Raw genomic sequence first — 20543 nt, forward strand, 5'->3', positions numbered from 1 at the left:
CATGTATCAATCCTCATGACTGGTTTATGATGAAAAACACTAGAGCTGGTGTTCAAAGATAATTCTCTAGGAAACCATTTCTTAAATTTCTTTTTCAGAACTTTATTGTGGTCCTGCTAAAATTATCTGGCACAAATTTTTTTCCTCCAAACATGACACTTTCAGTGAAACTATTTTGGCAATCAGAAATATTGTGCTGGATCCTAAATGAAGAGAGTAGTTCTACAAACACATTTCTCAAATACACTATCATTATCTGCTTGGGTATTTCAACGATGCACTTCTGCTAACGAACTGGAGAAACATTTAATCGTGCTTCAAAAAGACCACTCATACTTCATTTTAAGGACTGGAATGAAACTGCAATTCTAAAAACAGCTAATGAAAATCAAAATGCTGTGCAGATTCTCTAAAGGCAAAAGACAGAAAGAACAAAGGCTTACTTCAAAGAACTTCTGAATGACGTAATTTCCAAATACATCCACCATCAGCTGGTAAGCGGCCTGCAGGATTTCATTGAAGACAAGTTGGCGTTCGGCTGGTGTGGCACGCTCAAGTTTCAGCTGAATGAATCTGAAATACAAAGTAAAAAGAGCAATCACAGCATTTTAGGAAGACTTGGAAAATATCTAAAGACTAGCTCAATTTATGTGATTTTTCAATTCTGAAGCTATATGTATTTGTGTGCATATGCATTTACGCACACACACAACTGTTACTTAAATAAATCACTTGAGCTCACTTACTTGAAGAATTACTGAAAAGGAAAAAACAAGTTATACTGTGAAGTATTCCCTATTTTAACCAAGCTTTTAAAAGTATATTTAAGTTTCAGTATATGTCATTACAACAGGACATGTATTTATTTCCGTGTGGGATGGAGGGAAGAGATGAAAAGTGGGGCAGAAAAAGAGAGAAGAAGGTGAAGGCAAGAGGCACAACACCAGGAGAACTTGGCCAGACGTTTTCTCTTAGAAACCAGTTCCACATCAATAAACTTAAAAGCCCATGGCCCCTATTTTAGTCTTCAACACACACCCACATGAAGTGCACATGTAGTATGTGTTCATTAACGGTGTGGGACAGCAGTCATCTATGCGCAGTATCTTTCTAAAGTAGCAGTTACTCCGTTTGCCTTTTTTATAGCTCAGGAGACTGTATTAAAAAAAACCATGTTTTTTTCTCTTAATCTGGACTTTAAGATGAAAAATCCTGCCCAGTAGCAAGCTGGTAGAACTTAAAGAGGAGGCAAGTTCTTTGGGAGTTGTTTTAAAGGAACCATCAGAGAGAAAGAAAAAGGGAGAAAGGCTGGATGATGTCACCATAACTCTACCTTTTCCTGAGGACCAAGGTCCCTTTCTGTGAAGTCCACTGGAATAGGGACGGGTAACCAAAGTTAAATAATAGCATTTTCTAACCTCTGTGCAGACCCTTACTTCTACAGAAGGGAACAACAAAGGAAAGCGGTGGCAACATCTTATTCCTGAGCCCAAGGATCCAAATTTGCAACTGAGCAGTCTCTCTTTGAGAGAAAGATTCTTAACAGTGTGATTAAAGTAGCAAGTATGGTACACAGTCTTTGTGTTACTATTTCTGTTTTTCTTGAACTGGAGACATTCTATGAGGTTCTCATGAGCAAATGAACACCAGGCTAATCTTTCAGAAAGGTAAAAAGGGTTGTTTCAGCATGTGATCCAGATTATTGTTGTTCAGTTCACTCAGTCGTGTCCGACCGACTCTGAGACCCCATGGACTGCAGCATGCCAGGCTTCCCTATCTTTCACCATCTCCTAGAGCTTGCTCTAACTCATATCCATCAAGTCAGTGATGGACAACCACCTCATCCTCTGTCGTCCCCTTCTCCTCCTGCCTCTCATCTTTCCCAGCATCAACGTCTTTTCTAAAAAGTGTTTTCGTATCAGGTGGCCGATGTACTGGAACTTCAGTTTCAGCATCAGTCCTTCTAATGAATATTCAGGATTGATTTCCTTTAGGATTGACAGGTTTGATCTCCTTGCAGTCCAAGGGAAGGACTCTCAAGGATCTTCTCCAACACCACAGTTCAAAACCATCAATTCTTTGGTGCTCAACTTTCTTTATGGTCCAACTCTCATGGACATGACTACTGGTACTATAGTCACAGCTGTGACTATAGGGACCTTTGCTAGCAAAGGAATGTCTCTGCTTTTTAATATGCTGTCTAGGTTTGTCATAGTTTTTCTTCCATGGAGCAAGCGTCTTTTAATTTCATGGCTGCAGCCGCCATCTGCAGTGATTTTGGAGCCCAAGAAAATATAGCCTTGTCACTGCTCCCATTGGATGGGGAACCATCTATTTGCCATGAAGTGATGGAACTGGATGCCATGATCTTCATTCTTTGAATACTGAATTCTAAGCCAGCTTTTTCACTCTCTTCTTTCACTTTCATCAAGAGGCTCTTTAGTTCCTCTTTGCTTTCTGCCATAAGGGTGGTGTCATCTGCATATCTGAGGTTGCTGATATTTCTCCCAGCAATCCTGATTCCAGCTTTTGCTTTATCCATCCTGGCATTTCATGTGATGTATTCTGCATCTAAGTTAAATAAGCAGGGTGACAATATACAGCCTTGACGTGCTCCTTTCCCAATTTTGAACCAGTCTGTTGTTCCATGTCCGGTTCCAACTGTTGCTTCTTGACCTGCATACAGGCTTCACAGGAGGCAGGTAAGGTGGTCTGGTATTCCCATCTCTTTAAGAACTTTCCACAGTTTGTTGTGATCCAGATTACTAAATGGCTATTGTCAATCACTTTGTATCTGATGGCTCTCACAGCCTCTAAAATAAATAATAGGAAGTATACCAAAGGCAAATTTTGTTTCAATAATTTTATAGCAATTTCCTTAGTGTATACCTTATCTGAGGCATGGAATTTAAGGCATTAAGATTTCGGTTACCTTAAGTGCCAAAGCCAAGTCCTCACCTGGAACCATGCTGGTCTTGGGAAAACTCCATTATGTGCCCAGCAATCTCCCGCAATTGTAAATTGGGATATCGGTTATTTCGAAAATCTTCCAAAAGCCTGCTCCTGCCAGAGGGCATGACATCAGACATTCCGTATCGCAAACGGGAAGAGGAAAAAAGGGTGCTGCTGGGGCTGAAGAGGCTGGAGGCACTGCTCGCGCTGCGGTACTTGGCTTCAGCGCCTGGAGCAGCAGAGATGTACCGTCCACTGCCGTTTGTGAGTCCTCCTGTTGGTTACAGAACAGGGGAACTCAAGACTCATTCTTAAGGAACTCGGTTCAAGAGAAGAAAAAGCATCCCATACATGAAATCTTGTATCACCTCTGATTTCTTTTCAAATCTGTTGCTTTTGTGTTAAGACTCAATTCTATTAGTGCCATGATTTTTAGAAGGCCAACTCACTAAGTTGGAAGAAAACTTTTGCACAAAAATTAAGAGGAGATTGCTATTAAACACTGATAGGAGACTGCTAGCAATAACGGAGCAAGGGTTAGTGAGTCCCTTCATAAGTGAAATGAGGAGGAACATTCCTGCTGTGTGAACCAGGATCAGAAAAGACAAACTGCACAGAGACAAGAATGGTTTTCCACTCTCATCTCTGTGGAGATTCTTGCCATCAGTGAATAATCCCCACTTCCATCTGAAACCCTTCCTTTAAAAGAAAAATGGGGTACCCAGGTTAGTCTGTTTTATATAATGTCCCCCCAAAAAGTTTTGAAGGCATAGTTTTGCCAGTAAATACAAGTATGAAAATCACTAAGGCAATGCAGGCCAACGATTAGACATAAAGGATAAAAAAAATAAAAAGGATATATGCTTTGAAATGGAAGGCTTTCAAGTTCTTCTTCAGGAATGGGCAGCATCTAACTCCTACTGGAACAGAGCCTTAAGTAACTGCAGTAGCAACAACTTTCAGGCCACTAATACTGCCATCCTGACTGCTGACAAGGGAATAATCACTGTCAATCCCCAGACAGAAAAAATAAGAGGGAAGATTGAAAAGCCTACCAAAAGGTAAAACAGAATTTTAAAAATTATGAGTATCTATTTTCTTTGCTTTTTTATGATACTGTTTTTTTTTTAACTTTAGATTGTACTATAAAAAGGACGTGAAGCCTTTTGTTTTTGGTTCTTCCCCCATTCCTACATTGCAAAGTAGGTAAGAAATGCCATTTAAACCACAAAGAGAGCAGATGAATAACAATCCAGGAACCATGAGAGAAGTCACCCAACATGAACTGCCTGCTAACTAGAGTTTTAATGACAGTCTGGTCTGGAGTTCAGTGGTAGCTACAAAAGGATACTCAGCTTGGCGATTTCTCCACAGAATTCTAGGGCCCAGTTTCAAAGGTCTGGGTCTCAATGAAAACTGTGGAACCAAAAGGAAATGGCTCACATTTTTAAATAATTAAATAAAAACTACTAACTGAGCATCTGTCCTATGCCAGCCTCTCTATGCTAGCAATATTTCATACCCACTTTCTATCAAATTCTTACTGGCATTACGGAAAAGGGAGTTTTAAAAATCCCATATAAGTAACAAAATTAAGGCCCAAAGATACTAAATGCCTCTCCAAAGATACAAAACTCAAATTCACCATGGCCAGAATTTATCACAGAACTCTTAACTCCAGAGTTACAGCTTTGCAACCAACCACACGATTCTCCTTTTCAGATACAGTTATACAGTTTTCGTTTTCTAAAGGACATTGTTATTCTTGTCAAAATTCCATAATATTTCTTAATCCAAAAGGAAAACATTTCTTTCAGCAAAGGAAGACAGGAGGCTTGTAAGAAAAAAAGAACAGTAGCCATATGGCTGCTTTTTATCCCATTTCAAAAATGATTCTTTTTTCCACAGTCTGAGAAAGGAGACAAAAAGGCAAAGAGGAAGTAATCAGACAGGTCAGCAGCACTGGACGAATGTGATAATACCAAGTAAGGTGGTGAAGAAGAAGGGATGGCATGAATACACAAGGTTTTGAAACAACTCAAAGGTATTTTAAGAACCTGGTCACTAACAAATGCACTTACTGAAAAGTAACAAATCAACAAAAAAACAACCAAACTCCTAAAAGGCCTGAGAAACATCCAAATTAACATGAAAGAAAGCCAGATCCTTGGTTTCAAGGCTGAATTGCGGGAACCAACCCTGAGCACTGCCCTACTTCTATACTTCAGTTACACAAGCCAGCAAATGCACTTATTGTTTAAGCCATTATCAGTTGGATTTCTGTTACTGGGGTTAAGAGCATACTGACTAGTCCATAACATAAAGGGTTGGAGTGAATAATGGGCAGATTTACACATCTGCCCTGAACTTTTGATTTTTGGCTCTGGTATCCTTGGAGGCCAGACAGGATATACAAGCACACACATACATACACACAACTGTTATTATTGAGAAAGGAAGTATACAAATCTGAAAAAAAAGTTTCTCCAGGTATTATAATATAAATGGCAAACTAACAGTTAATAGGAATATTCTGCTCAGGCCAAATAATTTTCTTTAAACATTAAGCCAATGGTTAAAATTTCTGCTTAAAAAATGTGGTTTCCTGTTGTTTTTGAAAAGGTACCTGGCAAAGAGTAGACCATCATTACTTGTTGATTGCAGTTTCTTTATAGATACATAAGGGCGTTTTTCTAGTTCACCATAGTTTACACAGCTACATGCACTTATGCCCCAACCTTCATCCCTTGGAGGTGGCCTCTCAGGGTGTTTAACACCTGTTCTAAAAAGAACATTTCATTCAGGCCCTCTAAGGGAGCCTCCTAATGATTCCATAAAGTTTTCAGCAATATTTTGATGGTGGTGGATTTCATAGAGTTGTGTCCTATGACATTTCTACAGAGATCAACAGCTTAAATGTTTTGTGTATGTGTAGGTTTCCTGCTTCACATGTAAGGAATATGGAAGTCACCACTTCACCCTAACAACAAACAAAAAACTGAACAGCCTAAAAAATCAAAAACTCTTCTTGGATCCACAAAAGAGGGGAAAGTAAACAAAACCACTGCCACCAAGATCAGAGAAACAGATATACAGGTCATCACAGCTAACCTGACCACAGACTCAAATAGACACACTGCCCAAACCAGTACCAGACTAGGAAATCCTGAACTGTAACCAACAAACTATCAAGTGTTGACAACTCTAAAATATGCAACTCTAGCCTACTCAAACTATCTTGTCTCAATAAAGGGAGAAGGAAAAAAACTAAGAAACGTGTGTGAAGTTGACGGTCCAGAGATATAGGCTCACTAACACAGTGAGACCTAATCGTAAGTCTATAGAACACTTTCCCTTCCCTCACACTTCATCATCACGTTATTAAAAACCTATTCACGGCATTTCCTTTCACTTGATATATCAGGCATGACTATCAAGGCAGAGCAAAAGGCAAAAAAAAAAAAATCTGAAGAGTAAGAGCACACATGAGAAACATATATGACAGGGATACTAAAATTTTCAGAATGGGAATTTAAAACAATTATGATTAATACGCAAAGGGCCCTAAAATATACAGCATGCAGGAAGAGATGGGCAATGTAAGCAGAGAGATGGAAATCCTGAAAAAGAACCAAAAAGAAATGCTAGAGATAAAAAAAAATATTGTAACCGAAATGAAGAACACCTTTGATGGGTTTATTAGACTGAATACAGATGAGGAAAGAATCTCTAAGCTAGAGGATCTATCAAGAGAATCCTCAAAAATCAAAATGCAAAGAGATCAAAGACTCAAACAGAACAGAATATCCAAGGGTTGTGGGGCAACCACAAAAACTGGAACATACACATAGTGGGGATATCAGAAGAGAAGAAAGGAAGGAACAGGGGGAATACCTGAATCAATAATGACTAAGGACTATCCAAATCAATGTCAGACGGCAAACTGCAGATCCAGGAAGCACAGGGAACACCAAGCAGGAAAAGAGAGCAAAAAATTATACCGCCCAACTATCAAACCACATAAAATCAAAGATAAAGAAAACATACACAAAGAAGCCACAGGAGGAAAAAAGTCTTACAGAGGAGCAAAGGTAAGAATTACATCTGACTTCTCCTCAAAAAGCACGCAAGCCACAAGAGAGAAGAGTGTAAGTCCTGAAGGAAACCCACCAACCTAGAATTCTGTATCCTGCAAAATTATCCTTCACAAGTGAAGGAGAAATAAAGACTTTCTCAGCAAACAAAAATTGATGGAATTTGTTGCCAACAGATATGCCTTGCAAAAAATGTCAAAAGCGTTCTTCAGATAGAAGTATAAATAACACAGGCCACAAACTGATCCACATAAAGAAAGGAGGAACCTCGAAAAAAGAATAAAGAGAAAAATTTCTCTTATTCTTAATTGATCTGACAGACAACAGTTTGCTCCAATAATAGCAAAAATGTATTCAATTATGCACACCTAGGTCTATATCATATACATACATATATACACACACGTATGCTTTTTATACAGCTGAAAGGAATGACAGTAATTACACAAGGGATAGCAGATAAAGGTTAAGATTATTCTGTGATTATAAAGTCCTTTTATGGCCTTATTTGAAAGTGGACCTCAGTTAACTGTAAATGTATAGTGATCCTAGTCAAACCACTGAAAAAGTTGGAAAAAAAAAAAAAGGTAGTCGTCTAATTGACAGGCTAAGAAAGGAAATAAAATGGAATCATAAAAAATGTTCAGTTAAAAACCACAAGAGGCAGGGACTTCCTGGTGGTCCAGTGGCTAAGATTCCACACTCCCAATGCAGTGTGCTCGGGTTTGACCCCTAGTCAGGGAACTAGATCCCACATGCCACAACTAAAGACTCCATGAAGCCAAATAATTTTTTTTTAAAAAACCCACAAATGGCAGAAAAAGAATGAAAGACACAGAAGCAAAAAATAGAAAACAACAAATATGGTAAACATTAATCCAACTATATCAATAATCACTTTGTCAATGATCTAAATGTACCAATTAAAGAGACTGTCAGAGTGGGTCAAAAAATGTGATTCAACACATGCTGTCTACAAGAAGCTAACTTTAAAAATACACACATACAAATTAAAAGTACCATGCTAATTAAGAAGTGCTTCAGTTACTTTATCCAAAAGGTTTTCTAGTATTCCAGCCATCTAGGATCCCTTCCTCTTGCTACGTGGAATGTTTTCATTCATCTGGTTTTGTTTTCTGTACTCAGAGATTTAGTAGATGACTAATGGGCAAAACCCTGCTTTCTTTGCCTTTTAAAGAAAACTTCCCAAGGCACTCAACATCTGGTTCTGAATTTAACACAGGCAGAGGCAGTGCTGCTCACAAAAATGTTTATAAAGTAAGTTTTCCCCAAACCACTCCTTAATACCATAACCAAGCAGCCCTTCATGAAAGTAAGCCTAAGAATAATTGTCTTTAGTGGATAATGCTGAATCCAAACTATGCTAACTTTCACTCACTTAGTTTTGCAGCTGACAAGTCACTTTCAGAGAACTAAGTAATCAGTCACAAAATGCTACATTTCCATTTAGAACAAAGAAGTGCCTGAAGGCACACACATGACTAGTAAACAACCTGAGATTACCACAGGTTACTGAACAATAAATTGGAAACATCAACTGCAATTCAGGCAGGGACAGGGAAAATTACTTTGTTTGATCTTTGTTTTTCTTAAAGGATTAGGAATTCTACCATGATAATAAAACTAAACACTTGCAAGCAACGGACAATCCAAAATAAAACTAGAATTCTATTCACAATAGCATTAAAAAAATAAAATATACTAGATCTAGTTTAACAAAAAGCATGTAAAGACCTGCACACTAAAAATTTCACAACTTTGCTGGGGAAAAACGGTGCACGCAAAAAGGTGAACAATCACCTACCTTGTACAATACACAAAATTAACTCAAAACAGACCAAAGACTTTAAGAGCTGAAAAAAGAAAAATTTTAGAACAAAACATAGGAGAACATCTTTAAGACCCTGAGTTAGGCAAAGATTTCTACATTATAAAGCATGATAAACTGGACCTCATCAAAATTAAAACTATTTTTAGAAAAATTAAAGTTATTGCACTTCAAAAACAACCATTTAAAAAGAAAAAGACAAGCAAGAGATCAGAAACTATGTATATGCAAAACACATATACATAAAGTCTGATAAGGACTTAATTCCAGAATACAGGGCTTCTCAGACGAGGCAGTGGTGAAGAATCTGCCTGCCAATGCAGGAAACCTAAGAGATGCGTGTTCAATCCCTGGGTTGTAGAGATCCCCTGAAGCAGGGCAAGGCAACTGACTCCAGTATTCTTGCCTGGAAAATCCCATGGACAGAAGAGCCTGGTGAGTCCATAGTGTCACAAAGAGTTGGACACGACTGAGGCAACTTAGCACACATCCAGAATATATAAAGAACCCTTACAATTCCACGGAATAAGACAAACAATGCACATCCAAAACTGGGCCCAAAAAATGAGTGGACATTTCACCAAAGATACATGAATGGTAATAAGCACATAAAAAGATGCTATACATTACTGTCATTAGGGAAATGCAAATTAAAACCACAATGACATAACTATTTCATGCCCAGTTGAATGGCCATGTTATGTAAGAAAAATAAGAGCAAATGTTGGCAAGGATGGAGAGAAATTGGAATTCCTCGTACACTGCTGGTAGGAATGTAAATGATGAAACTGGAAAAGTTTGCATTTGTCCAAAGTTTAACATAATACTTTCACATTCAGCAATTCTACTTCTAGAGAAGTGAAAACATGTTTCCACAGGAAAACATCTAATAGCCAAAAACTGTAAATAACAAACATCCTTCAACTGTGAAAAGTTAAGACAAAATGTGGCATTATCCAGAAAACAGAGGATAATTCAGCCAAAAATAAATAAATAAACTACTGACACATACTATATCATGAATAAAATCTCAAAAACCTTTGAAGAAAAAAAAAGGAAGTCAAGCAAAAGAGGTCACATACTGTATGGTTCCATTTATATCAAATGTTCAGAAAAGGAAAATTTAAAAACAAGAGGTAGGAAATTCCCTGGTAGTCCAGTGGTTAGGGCTCAGCACTTTCACTGCAGAGGGCACTGGGTTCCATTCCGTAGGGTAACTGAGAATCCGTAAGGCTCGAAGCACACACATCTCCACCTCCACACGCAAAAAAGAACACAAACACAAAGTACATCAGTGCCTGACTGGGGTTAAGGGAGTGAATGGGCTCCCCTGCTGTCTCAGCAGTATACAATCCACCTGCAATGCAGGAGTCGTAGGAGACGAAAGTTAGATCCTTAGGTCGGGAAAAATCCCCTGGAAGAGGCACAGCAACCCACTCCAGTATTCCTGCCCAGAGAATCCCATGAACAGAGGAGCCTGGTGGGCTAAAATAGGGTCACAAAGAGTCAGACATGACTGAAGTGACAGCGCATGTGCATACACATACGCAAAGGTGTGAATGGGGATTAACATAAATGACTAAGAAAAATCTTACAGAAGGGATGAAAATATTATCAAACTGATTTATGCTAAAGATTGCACAATATAGAAAGTTACTAAAAATAACTGAATTGTACGCTTGAAAGGAGTGGATTTCAAAATATGCAATATACAACTCAATAAAGCTGCTTTTGTGGGACTACCCTAGTGGTACAGTGGCTAAGACTCCATGATCCCAATTGCAGAAGACGTCAGGGAACTAGATCCTACATGCGGCAATTAAAGAATCCCCATGCCACACCAAGGATCGGAGATCCTGCGTGCCACAACTAAAATCCAGAACAGCCAAATAAATAAACATACTTTTTTAAATAACTTGTTTTTAAAAACAGAAATCTGATCTTTAAAACAGGTGTGGAAAAAAACACTGAAGAATCTATAGTAGGTACTCGACATGTGAATGTTGAATAAATAAGGAGGAATATAATTACTGCAGGCAGTGATTTTTTTCAGAGTATCCTAACACATGTCTGTCTACTGGGAGGAAGGGTGAAAATATATGATAACACTGATAAAAGAGCCACACTGGGATAACAGACATACAAGCTGGAGTGTGCATTCAAACACTTATAGCTATGGGGTATCACGAAAGTCATTAAACCATGCTGAGTTTAAGTTTCCCCGTATAGAGTCATCTGAGTACTTAACACAATGAATGAATGCTTACTTCCTATGGTTGTCAGTGACCTAAGAACTGATAGTTGGTGGCAGCTGTATAGTATTAATAGTAAAAACTACATTAGGAATGGCCCAATATTTATTTGGTAAAGAAATGTCACATTTCCTTGGTGACAGATGGTAAACAGACTTATTGTGGTGATCATTTTGTAATGGTTAAAACTAAAGCATACAAGAATCTTTTTCTCAAGGAAACAGACTGAGGTGAGGCAAAAGCACCACCAATCAAGACACAAAATTCCTCAAGAGTGGCATGTATGATTAAACATCGCACATGCAACAAAGGCACCCCAATGGAAACACATACATCTAAAATGCTTATACAAAGTAAAAAATTTTTAAAGGGAAGGTATGTCAAAAATAAAACTAGGCAGACAGCAAGTCATTAAAATAAGAAATAACTCACACCAATAGTTTGTTCCTTCTTCACAGGGGAATCATAAATTAAGGAGAAGGATGTATTTTATTAAATTGCTGATATATTGGAAAGAGGAAAGGCACCACACATGCAAGTAATGTTTCCAGCTCCATTTTCAAACACCTAGAGCCATAGCATTTAGTTCAGAGGCTGATACAGTCCACAGGACAAATCTGGCCTGCCACCTATTTTTGTAAATGAAGTTTTACTGAAAGATAGCTGCACATTTATTTACATTTTGTCTGTGGCTGCTTCTGTGCTTCTATAGCAGAGTTGAATATTGACTACAGAGACTGACTGACAAGCCTAAGATATCTACTATCTGGCTGTTTACAAAAAAAACTTTTTGTAGATTTCATTTGTTTACTGTTAAGTATATGCTGTTCAGTTTAAATGTTTAAACCAAGGAATTAAAGGATAAGAGTTCTGACCCTGATAATGCACTGGTTTAAAAGATATTCTGGGAACATTACACGGTAGGATATACCCTGATGCTGCTTTGGAGTCTGTTCAGATAGAGAAGACCTAAGCAAGATTTAAGTCAGCTTCCTCACATCTGTATCATAGGCATAATACCATATCTTCCAGTATGGTATGTATAGCACCCAAAACTGTTAACAGTAGCTGGTAATAACTATTCAATAAATGTTAGTACCTTCCATCTACATACTAAGCTGGGGCTTTCATCTCCTCCTCGTAAGTTTGCATTAACCCTCATTCTTTAAAACCAGGACTTCTGTCACAAAGAGACACTATTGTGCTATATACCCTATTCCTTATTTATCCAATATGGACCTAGCAATCTGTAACATCCCTAAAACTTTTCTAAAGTAATGTCCATATGTAACATGAGACAGTTTCATAACTATAGTTCTTATCATGTAAAATCTCAGTATACAACACACTCTCACATGTCTATGTACATACATACATAGTTTTGCCTTATAACTCATTTCTCAAACTCAAAGAGCACTCTCAGTTCTAGAATAATAACTATATTATCCTATCCCCTTCAAGACTTGATTTTTATAATCATTTTTCAGTCTTTGTCTTTCCAAATAAAAAAGGATTAATCATTTTTAATCAGTCCTCATTTCTGAGTTCATAATCTTTCTGGTCAAAAACAAAGAAACAACAACAAAAAAAAGATCCATGTAAACTATGGACTTTGGATGATAACGATATGTCAATGTAGGTCCATCAACTGTAACAAAGGTACCACTCTGGTGGGGGATGGTGATAATAGAAGCTATGAATGTGCAGGTCAGAGAGTACAAGGGAAATCTCTGTGTTCTCCCCTCAATTTTATTATGAGACTAAAACTGCTCTATAAGATAAAGCTTTAACTTAAAACAATAATAAATAGAAGATTTAAAAATCAGAATCCTCTAGCAAAGTGGTATTTCCCAGGACAGTCCTGATTCAGGCTTGTCAGCAGAGATAATTATTAACAACACCGTCATTAGCTCCCTTAAGTGTCCTGGGTTGCGGGATGAATTAAACGGTCACCACACTTCTATGCCTCAACTTTCTCCACCTAAGAAATAAATCAGTACTTCAAAATACAAACTTGGATAAATGACTAGAGGAAGGGAGATTTAAGACTTTGCCACTCAAACTGTGGAAATAAGTTTCTTTTCATTAAAGCTGGCTGCTTAGGATCCTCTCTTCCCTTGTCATTGTCCATGATCCAGATGGTAACATTTTTTTAAACCCCATATATATAATAAGCTAAACATATAATCGAGAAGGATCTATAGCATCCTGTGTAGTTTAAGAATGTATATAGAAATATTTTTTTAAAAATCTGACAAAATTTTTAAAACAAAATGCTTTATGTGAGAAAGTAAGATATTAACCATACACATGGGGAAGGGAAGGGAATCTGAAAAACAAAGCTAAATATTAACTGTGGTGCTATTTCAGTAGTGTTACTAGGTTAATACACTCTTTGTCTCTATTTTCCAGCTTAATTAAAAGGAATCTATACTGTTTATACTGAAAGATTCTCAATGCAGCCAAAGAACAGCCAAAGATGTTCATACTAAAGCTGAAGTGAATATACATGGGATGCACCCAAACTTGGATAAATTCCAAACTGCTGTGCTACCTAGGTACAGCCTCAATAACATGAGGTACTTTAGGAAGGCACAGAACACCCAGGACACCTCTAGGATAAAGGGATCGTCCTTTGCTTATGCAAAGTACTTCTAATGTCATCAGTGGCAAGAGATTTCTAGAGTTCAAGGTGGTGTAGAGTATTGGTTCTTACCCAGGTTTAAGCTTGAAGAGGATCCATGTGAAGAGAGGGAAGGAGGTGGTGTCTGTGAATGTCCTGGTCCCTGACTAGGGAGAGGCATGCCCACGGGTCCAGGAGAGGAGGAAAAGCTAAGGCCGTTATAAAAACTGTGTCCAATGGGGGTCAAGCTGCTCGATGTCCTCTTATAAAGGTCACTGCTGCCAGTCAGGGAGTCACGGCGGGAGCCACTGCCAGTGTTGGAGTTTGCAACTAAAATGGAATTAAAACAATGCAGATAAGAACAGGCCTGTTCTTCGAAGAACAAGCCCAGTGACCTGTTCCTAACACTTTGATCCAGACTCCTTACCACCGCAAATTTGTCAGCAGAGACAGCCTAACTGTTCATGTGGCAGTTCTAGGGGCAGGTAAAGTAATAAAGAGGACATGGCTCAGGTTAACATGAAACGTATTTTTCAAACCATCACACGTATGTTAAATTCTCCTTCCTTTTGTGTCTCATATTATGGGGGTAGGGGTGGGTTAAAATCCTCTGATGGCCACACAAGTTATGGGAAAGGTGAAAGAAAATGGGCTAGAAAGAATGCCTTTCATCAACCCAAAGGTTCTGGTAGAAAAATGGAGTAGAAAAAGGATCTGTGGAGGGGGTACTGACCCACTACACAAGACTTACATGTAGAAGCCTGGTTTCTCAAAGGGTTCAATCAACAGATATTACTAGCCCCCAATTCCAATTTAAGATACTGTCTCTCAAATAAACCCTTCTGTTTTGATTACACTGTCTTACAAACACTGCAATTGCTCCATCATTTTCCTTACGACTTTCCCGCTGTTTTCTCCCATTAAAACATTTAAAATATCTTAAGTCTAATTTCCTTCCTCCCACTTTTCCATAATATCCACCTTAATTCTTCTCAAGACTAGAGAAAACTCGTGACTCTTTAAGGCCTGCAGGTTGTGGAGTATACCACCCTAAGATTTTTGGTAAGTCCTCCTCCCTCAGTTTTTCATATCCACATTTGTATACTTCCCTCCACGTTCTCCCCAATGCCTGCAGTAATCTCCCCAGATTTTCTAATCCTTAAAAAAAAAAAACGGACTCTGAGAGGATAAACAAGTAGCAATGTGCGTGTAAACCTGAAATAGGCCCCAAATGTATAACTTGATTTGAATAGTCCATTATCTCAAAGACGTGTGGAACAGCTGGGTTCCCACGGGACTTGGTCCAGATCTGCCTGTGGTATCTGTCCAGGGTTCCATGCACTGTCAGTAATTCCATAAAGATTGTAAAAAATAATTAAAATTTAGTTTCAGCACATCCGTCTGATTTCTACCTGCTGTTCCAAACCCTCCAAGGGCGGATCCCAGGGTGGCGCCGAGAGAACTGCTACTTCCGAACCCCAGGGATGTGTTGGCAGGCTGGGCAGAGCCCTGGGAGAAGAGGGAGCTGCTCTGCGAACTGCTGCTCAGAGAGTTGTTGCCGTAGAAAGAGCTGGAGGCCAGGCTGTTACTGGGCTGCTGCTGCGGCTGGGGCTGCGGCTGCTGAGTCCCTAAAGGGCGAAACGGTCCGTTTGTTGTTCCAGCAAGACCACCGGCCGCTCCATTTGCTGAAGCTGCGGCCGCTGCAACAGCTATGTAGGAGAAAGCAAACCATATGGCTATGAAAGAGACTGGCCACATTTCCAAACTGCACTGTTATCCTTTTGAAAACCTTTTAATGCTGCCGTATCTGTTCAAAGTCGACACAAACCTTGTAAAGAACTACACAAATCTGTCTTCCATCTCGGACCCCTTCACTGGAAGCTCCACTAGTCTTTTCCTACTTGTACTCTCAACTCAGAGCCAGAACACCGCTGCAGCCAAGCTCACGGTGTGGTCGGGTTAGAGAGTCTATGATTCAAGATAGATATGGGTATCAAAGGTACTCATTTCAAATACAACCGCTTCCTAAAGTTTCCAGTTCTATAAATATCTACATTAAGGACATTTTCTCCAGAATCACATACTGAAGCCCTGCAATTCTTAGGACACTTAAGCATATTCCTCTCCCCTAGATACCCCCACTGTTGTTCCCAAATTTATAATACATATAATAATACTATGCATATATATATGACATATATACATATAAAGACTTAAAATAAAAATCTATTGCTGCCCTCCCCCACCATAAGCAAGAAACAAAAACAAAACAAATATCAAATCATCTAAAAATAACAATATGAATTTCTGTGAAATTAGCCTTGGACTTCTGCCAACAGTGCCATTTTGTGTGAGTAATACAACTTCCTATGCTCACAGTAGAGCAGGTCCTTGCTGCTAACCAGCTGGTACATGCTGTCAACAGAATCAGAATCTATCAAGGTCACTTGCCACTTCTGACTGACTCTCTTTGAAAAATTACAGGATAGAATTCTTACTGAGAACTGCCATTAAAGTATATTTCCACATAGTTTAAGAATCTCATCCAGCCTCCCTTTCAGATCTGAGTGAGTGCACTGAGACATAAGCTCACCTGCTTGTGCAGCTGAGGAACTGATAATGACTGGGGCGGGAGCTACGAGCCGAACAGGAGCTCCAAGGCCATTTCTCGCTCCTGCATTCACCACAAGGGCACCGGTTTGGTCATAGTAAGCAGCGGGAGCCAAGACTGGATAACCTGAGAATATTAAGGTGACAGATGAGTATATATGAGACTAACAAATGTTTCCTGGACACCAGCAAACTGTAAATAGTTACAAACTCAGCACTAGGGACAGAAACACCTAGGTTTATATCCTGGCTTGACCACTTAAGATAGCAGCATAACCCTGAGTGTCTGGGTAGTATCTTCGTAAGGTTAATAATAATATCTGACTCACAAAGTTCTTGTGAAGATTAAAAAATGAGTGTGAAAGATGTAGCATGCAATGTGGCACAGCAGGGGGTAGTGTAATTTATTTTACACCAAGAGTTAGAAAGGGAATTTAGTGGGACAGGGAACAACTGTACTCTTCAAAGTGCTAACCATGGTTATCACCAGCAACCATACACTGACAATTATTTTATGTTTTCTTGACTATACAATTCATATCACATAATCTAAACACAAATATACTGCAAGTTATCAGGGAAACTCTAGACAAGCTTCCATTAACAGGTTCTTTCAATACTCTGAGACAGAATCTTCAAATGCTATTGAGCCATAAGATTAATTACAGTTGACTTCATAATAAAACATAAATGCTTAGTAACTAACAACATGCATGATCTAAGTTCAAGTTACTCAGTGAATTCATAAATAGATAAGATGATCTAGCCATATGCTAGGGTCAGTAAGAATCCATGAACTTATACTGAGGATTAAGGACTTGTTTCAGAAGGACTTGTTTCAAAGGCAAAACCTCAACCTACAGGCAATCCATGCAAAGAATAAGACCAGGAGACAGTAAGCTAAGAATAACATGTATTCAGCATACATATCAATCATAGGTAGACAGCTACAAAGCACCTCTACTGTTGGTTTGGGAGAAATTCTAGAAATGTAAGGGGAACAAGACAAAGAATACTGGGAATGTCTCCCTAATAATACTGTTCACAAATATCAGCCTTGGAATGATGCTGATGCAACCTGGCCACTCCTTTCATTCTTAACACTGAATGAGAAAACAGACTACCACCAAAGGAAAGCAGGATAATCCAAGCTATGTGTGGAGGTTCACATATTTCCAACATGTGAGATTATGACTGGCTCAGAATACTAGGTGCTCTCATCAACGAACTATGGTCTAAGTGAGGGCAAGTGTATGTCATCCTCGCCAGTCCCCAAATGATGACAAGCCTAATAAGCAAGGCCAAAGTACTGCCATTCTCCTCTGAACCTCCCCCCAATAAGCAGACTTTTTCCTCCTCAAGTAATGAGGGACAAATGCAGCCTCACCTGGCATGCCTGCAGCCAGTCCTTGTCCAAATGCAAGGGCAGAATTCACTGCTGCAGCTGCCACTAGCGGATCAGCTTGCTGTCCCTGCTGGTTCTGATTTGGGGTCAAAGGACGCTGGCTGGCTCCTCCACGAAGAACCTGGGAGACAGAAATAAATCAATGTTTTCTTCACTGGAAACATCTAAGACCCAACATGTGCTTAAGTTAAATCAACTTTAAAAACTGATGGCTGTAAACTATTTTTCCAATAATGGTTTTATGTGACATGGATGTTAGGATTAAAAAAAAAATCAATTAACAGCATTTCATACGGTGAAATTTCATTCTACCACTTTTAGTTTAAGAAACATATTACCTTTATAAGAGTTAAAAGCATTTAAAAGTTATAATTCAGTCATTAATCAAATACTTAATGCCTAATATCTGGCAGGTATTGGGGATAAAGCAAGGAGCAAGACACACAAAGCTCCTGTCTTCTTGGAGTTTTTATTCCAGTGAATGGGAGCTAGACAGTAACCCTAAAATAATCAAAAGAGGGTGAAGAAAATTATGCTGGAGTGGATGAGAGGTTTAGATATGATAAACAGGAGTAATTTACTCACATCACCAAGTTATAATATCTGTATTAAAAAAATAAAAACCAAACACACAAAAAAGGTTGCATTTTCTTTATGGAATATGAGAACATTTTCTCTACCCTATAACACTATTCCCGTTCATTAGAGGCCAAACAGCACCAAATGAAATCAACAGATTTGATTGTAAAAGGTGTCTGACCTATTTCTATTTTTCCTCATAAATCTCACAGAGAGCAATCTAAATTGATGTACGTATCAGTCAAGAACATTGACATTTCAGTGCAGATTATCTGTTCTGCCACTGTGATAAAGGATTTTTTTCTTTAATTAATGAAAGAGAAGATGCTGATAATCATTGTTAAGAATCTATTCCAAAAGATCTATATATGACAGTAAGTAAAAATGCAAAACCCAATAATAAGGTAAAATTACCAAACTTTATGCATTTTGCAAAGTTTTCAAAGGTGAAGTTCTTACCACATCATTTTCATTATCACTTTGCTATTTTTAAGTTAGACATGTAATCAAGAGCCCATGTATAGAAAAACACTACTATCAAATATTTATTAAATGAGTATTTAGGATGAAAGACACTGTCCATATTGGCAAAAAGAGATGTACAGACACTAAATCCACTGAAAGTTTCTCATTTCCTTATCCACAGAAGTAGTGAGAGTAATAGCTGATCATGCAAATTTGTAGGAAGTATTAGAATTAATGTCTGCAAGGCATTAAACCTAGTAACCAGGAAACAATCAATTACCAATAGCTAATTCCTATCAAAGACCCAGAGGGATGGGATGGAGAGGGAGGTGGGAGGGGGAATCAGGATGGGGAACACATGTAAATCCATGGCTGATTCATGTCAATGTATGGCAAAACCCACTACAATATTGTAAAGTAATCAGCCTCCCACTAATAAAAATAAATGAAAAAAAAAAAATTTCCTATCAAAATATTAGGCAATTTATCTATCTGTGACCGAAAGAATTCTAGCGGACTTTACAAGAGACGGAATGCTTCAATCTATATAGATAGAGGACTCAAGAGAAGTTGCAGAGGTGAGAGTTTGGGCTAAGACTGAGAAGATGCCTCACCAACAATCCAGAAGAGCTCTCACTCAAGGAAAAGTAAACAGTATTTACAGAGATATGGCAAATACTAACAGTTCAAAAAATTTTTTAATTTTAAAAGAAGAAAAATCAATGAAAGCATTATGAATTAGGCTTATGTTTTGTTAGGAGTTGTGTATAAGGTCAGAAGACAGGGAAATGGACAAGGTGTCAGAAGAAAGGGGTAGTCCAGACCACTGAGTTCTGTTTTACAATGAAGAGAGCAATGTGTATCCTTTTGGTCAACTCTCTAGAAATCGATGTGGTACCCTTGATGATAAACCAAAGTTTGTAAGTCAGCTCCCAATATTCATATTTTAATTTCATAAAGAAATGTCAAGCCCGGGAAACAAATATGTAAAATTTTACACATCAAATAAAAAACAAAAATGACTGAATATCTATTTGTAAAACACTATCCGACGAGTCAGTTTACTATTTTCATGATGCAAAAAGTATTAAATCCTAATTTCTTTTCAAAGGTAGTGATTTTATTTTTTTTATTTTTATTTTTTATTTTTTTTGGCATGTGGGATCTTAGTTCCCTGACCAGGGATTGAACCTGTGCCCTCTGCGTTGGGAGCACTGAGTTTTAACCACCTGACTACCAGGGAAGTCCCAAAGTTAGTGATTTTAAATGCAGCATTAAAATTTAATAAGCAAGCAGATGCTCAATGGAGATATTTTAACAACCATTCATCCTTCTATAGTTCATCATACTTGGTAGAATCAACATGTATATAGTCTCCCCTCATCTAGAGGCTTCAGAAGCCATTCTAAACTTTTCTCTCATGATACAACACCCAGCACCAAGCCACCACCAAGATTACCATCATGCCTGAGTTCACCTAATATCCAGAATTTTTTCTTCACCAAACATTTTGAAATTTTTAAAAAATGAACATTTTTATCACATGTCAAAGGAATCTTCAAAATGAATGAAAAAGGAATCAGAAAAAAGATGGAGTGGCCAAGAGGTCAATTCCAGCAATTAGATTTGGAAAAGAGTTAGCGTATCTAGCAGGTAACAAATGCTTACTGATAAAAGGCAAAGGCCAAAAAGGTCGAAAGTTGTAAAAGGACCT

General features: G+C 38.3%; 1 protein-coding gene and 1 non-coding gene across 18 annotated transcripts in view; both read right to left on the reverse strand.

Annotated features, from left to right (window-relative positions):
- PUM1 (pumilio RNA binding family member 1) overlaps nt 1-20543 on the reverse strand; it is a 121366-nt gene that overhangs the window by 18463 nt on the left and 82360 nt on the right. For 14 of the 17 annotated variants that reach the window (XM_065930264.1, XM_065930263.1, XM_065930262.1 and 11 more), the window contains 6 exons: nt 17768-17906; nt 16364-16507; nt 15183-15479; nt 13864-14100; nt 2959-3226; nt 444-573 (listed from right to left, as the gene is read on the reverse strand). In XM_065930264.1, the coding sequence (XP_065786336.1) occupies nt 444-573; nt 2959-3226; nt 13864-14100; nt 15183-15479; nt 16364-16507; nt 17768-17906 (1215 nt within the window). The remainder of the gene's footprint in view (nt 1-443; nt 574-2958; nt 3227-13863; nt 14101-15182; nt 15480-16363; nt 16508-17767; nt 17907-20543) is intronic. The other 3 variants (XM_065930255.1, XM_065930254.1, XM_065930253.1) reach the window with 2 other exon arrangements.
- LOC136165801 (small nucleolar RNA SNORD103/SNORD85) lies at nt 17574-17650 on the reverse strand. Its single transcript, XR_010662771.1, has one exon. It is a non-coding gene; the product is annotated as a small nucleolar RNA SNORD103/SNORD85 (small nucleolar RNA).

The sequence above is a fragment of the Muntiacus reevesi genome, chromosome 3, assembly GCF_963930625.1.
Source record: "Muntiacus reevesi chromosome 3, mMunRee1.1, whole genome shotgun sequence".
NCBI classification, from domain to species: Eukaryota; Metazoa; Chordata; class Mammalia; order Artiodactyla; family Cervidae; genus Muntiacus; species Muntiacus reevesi.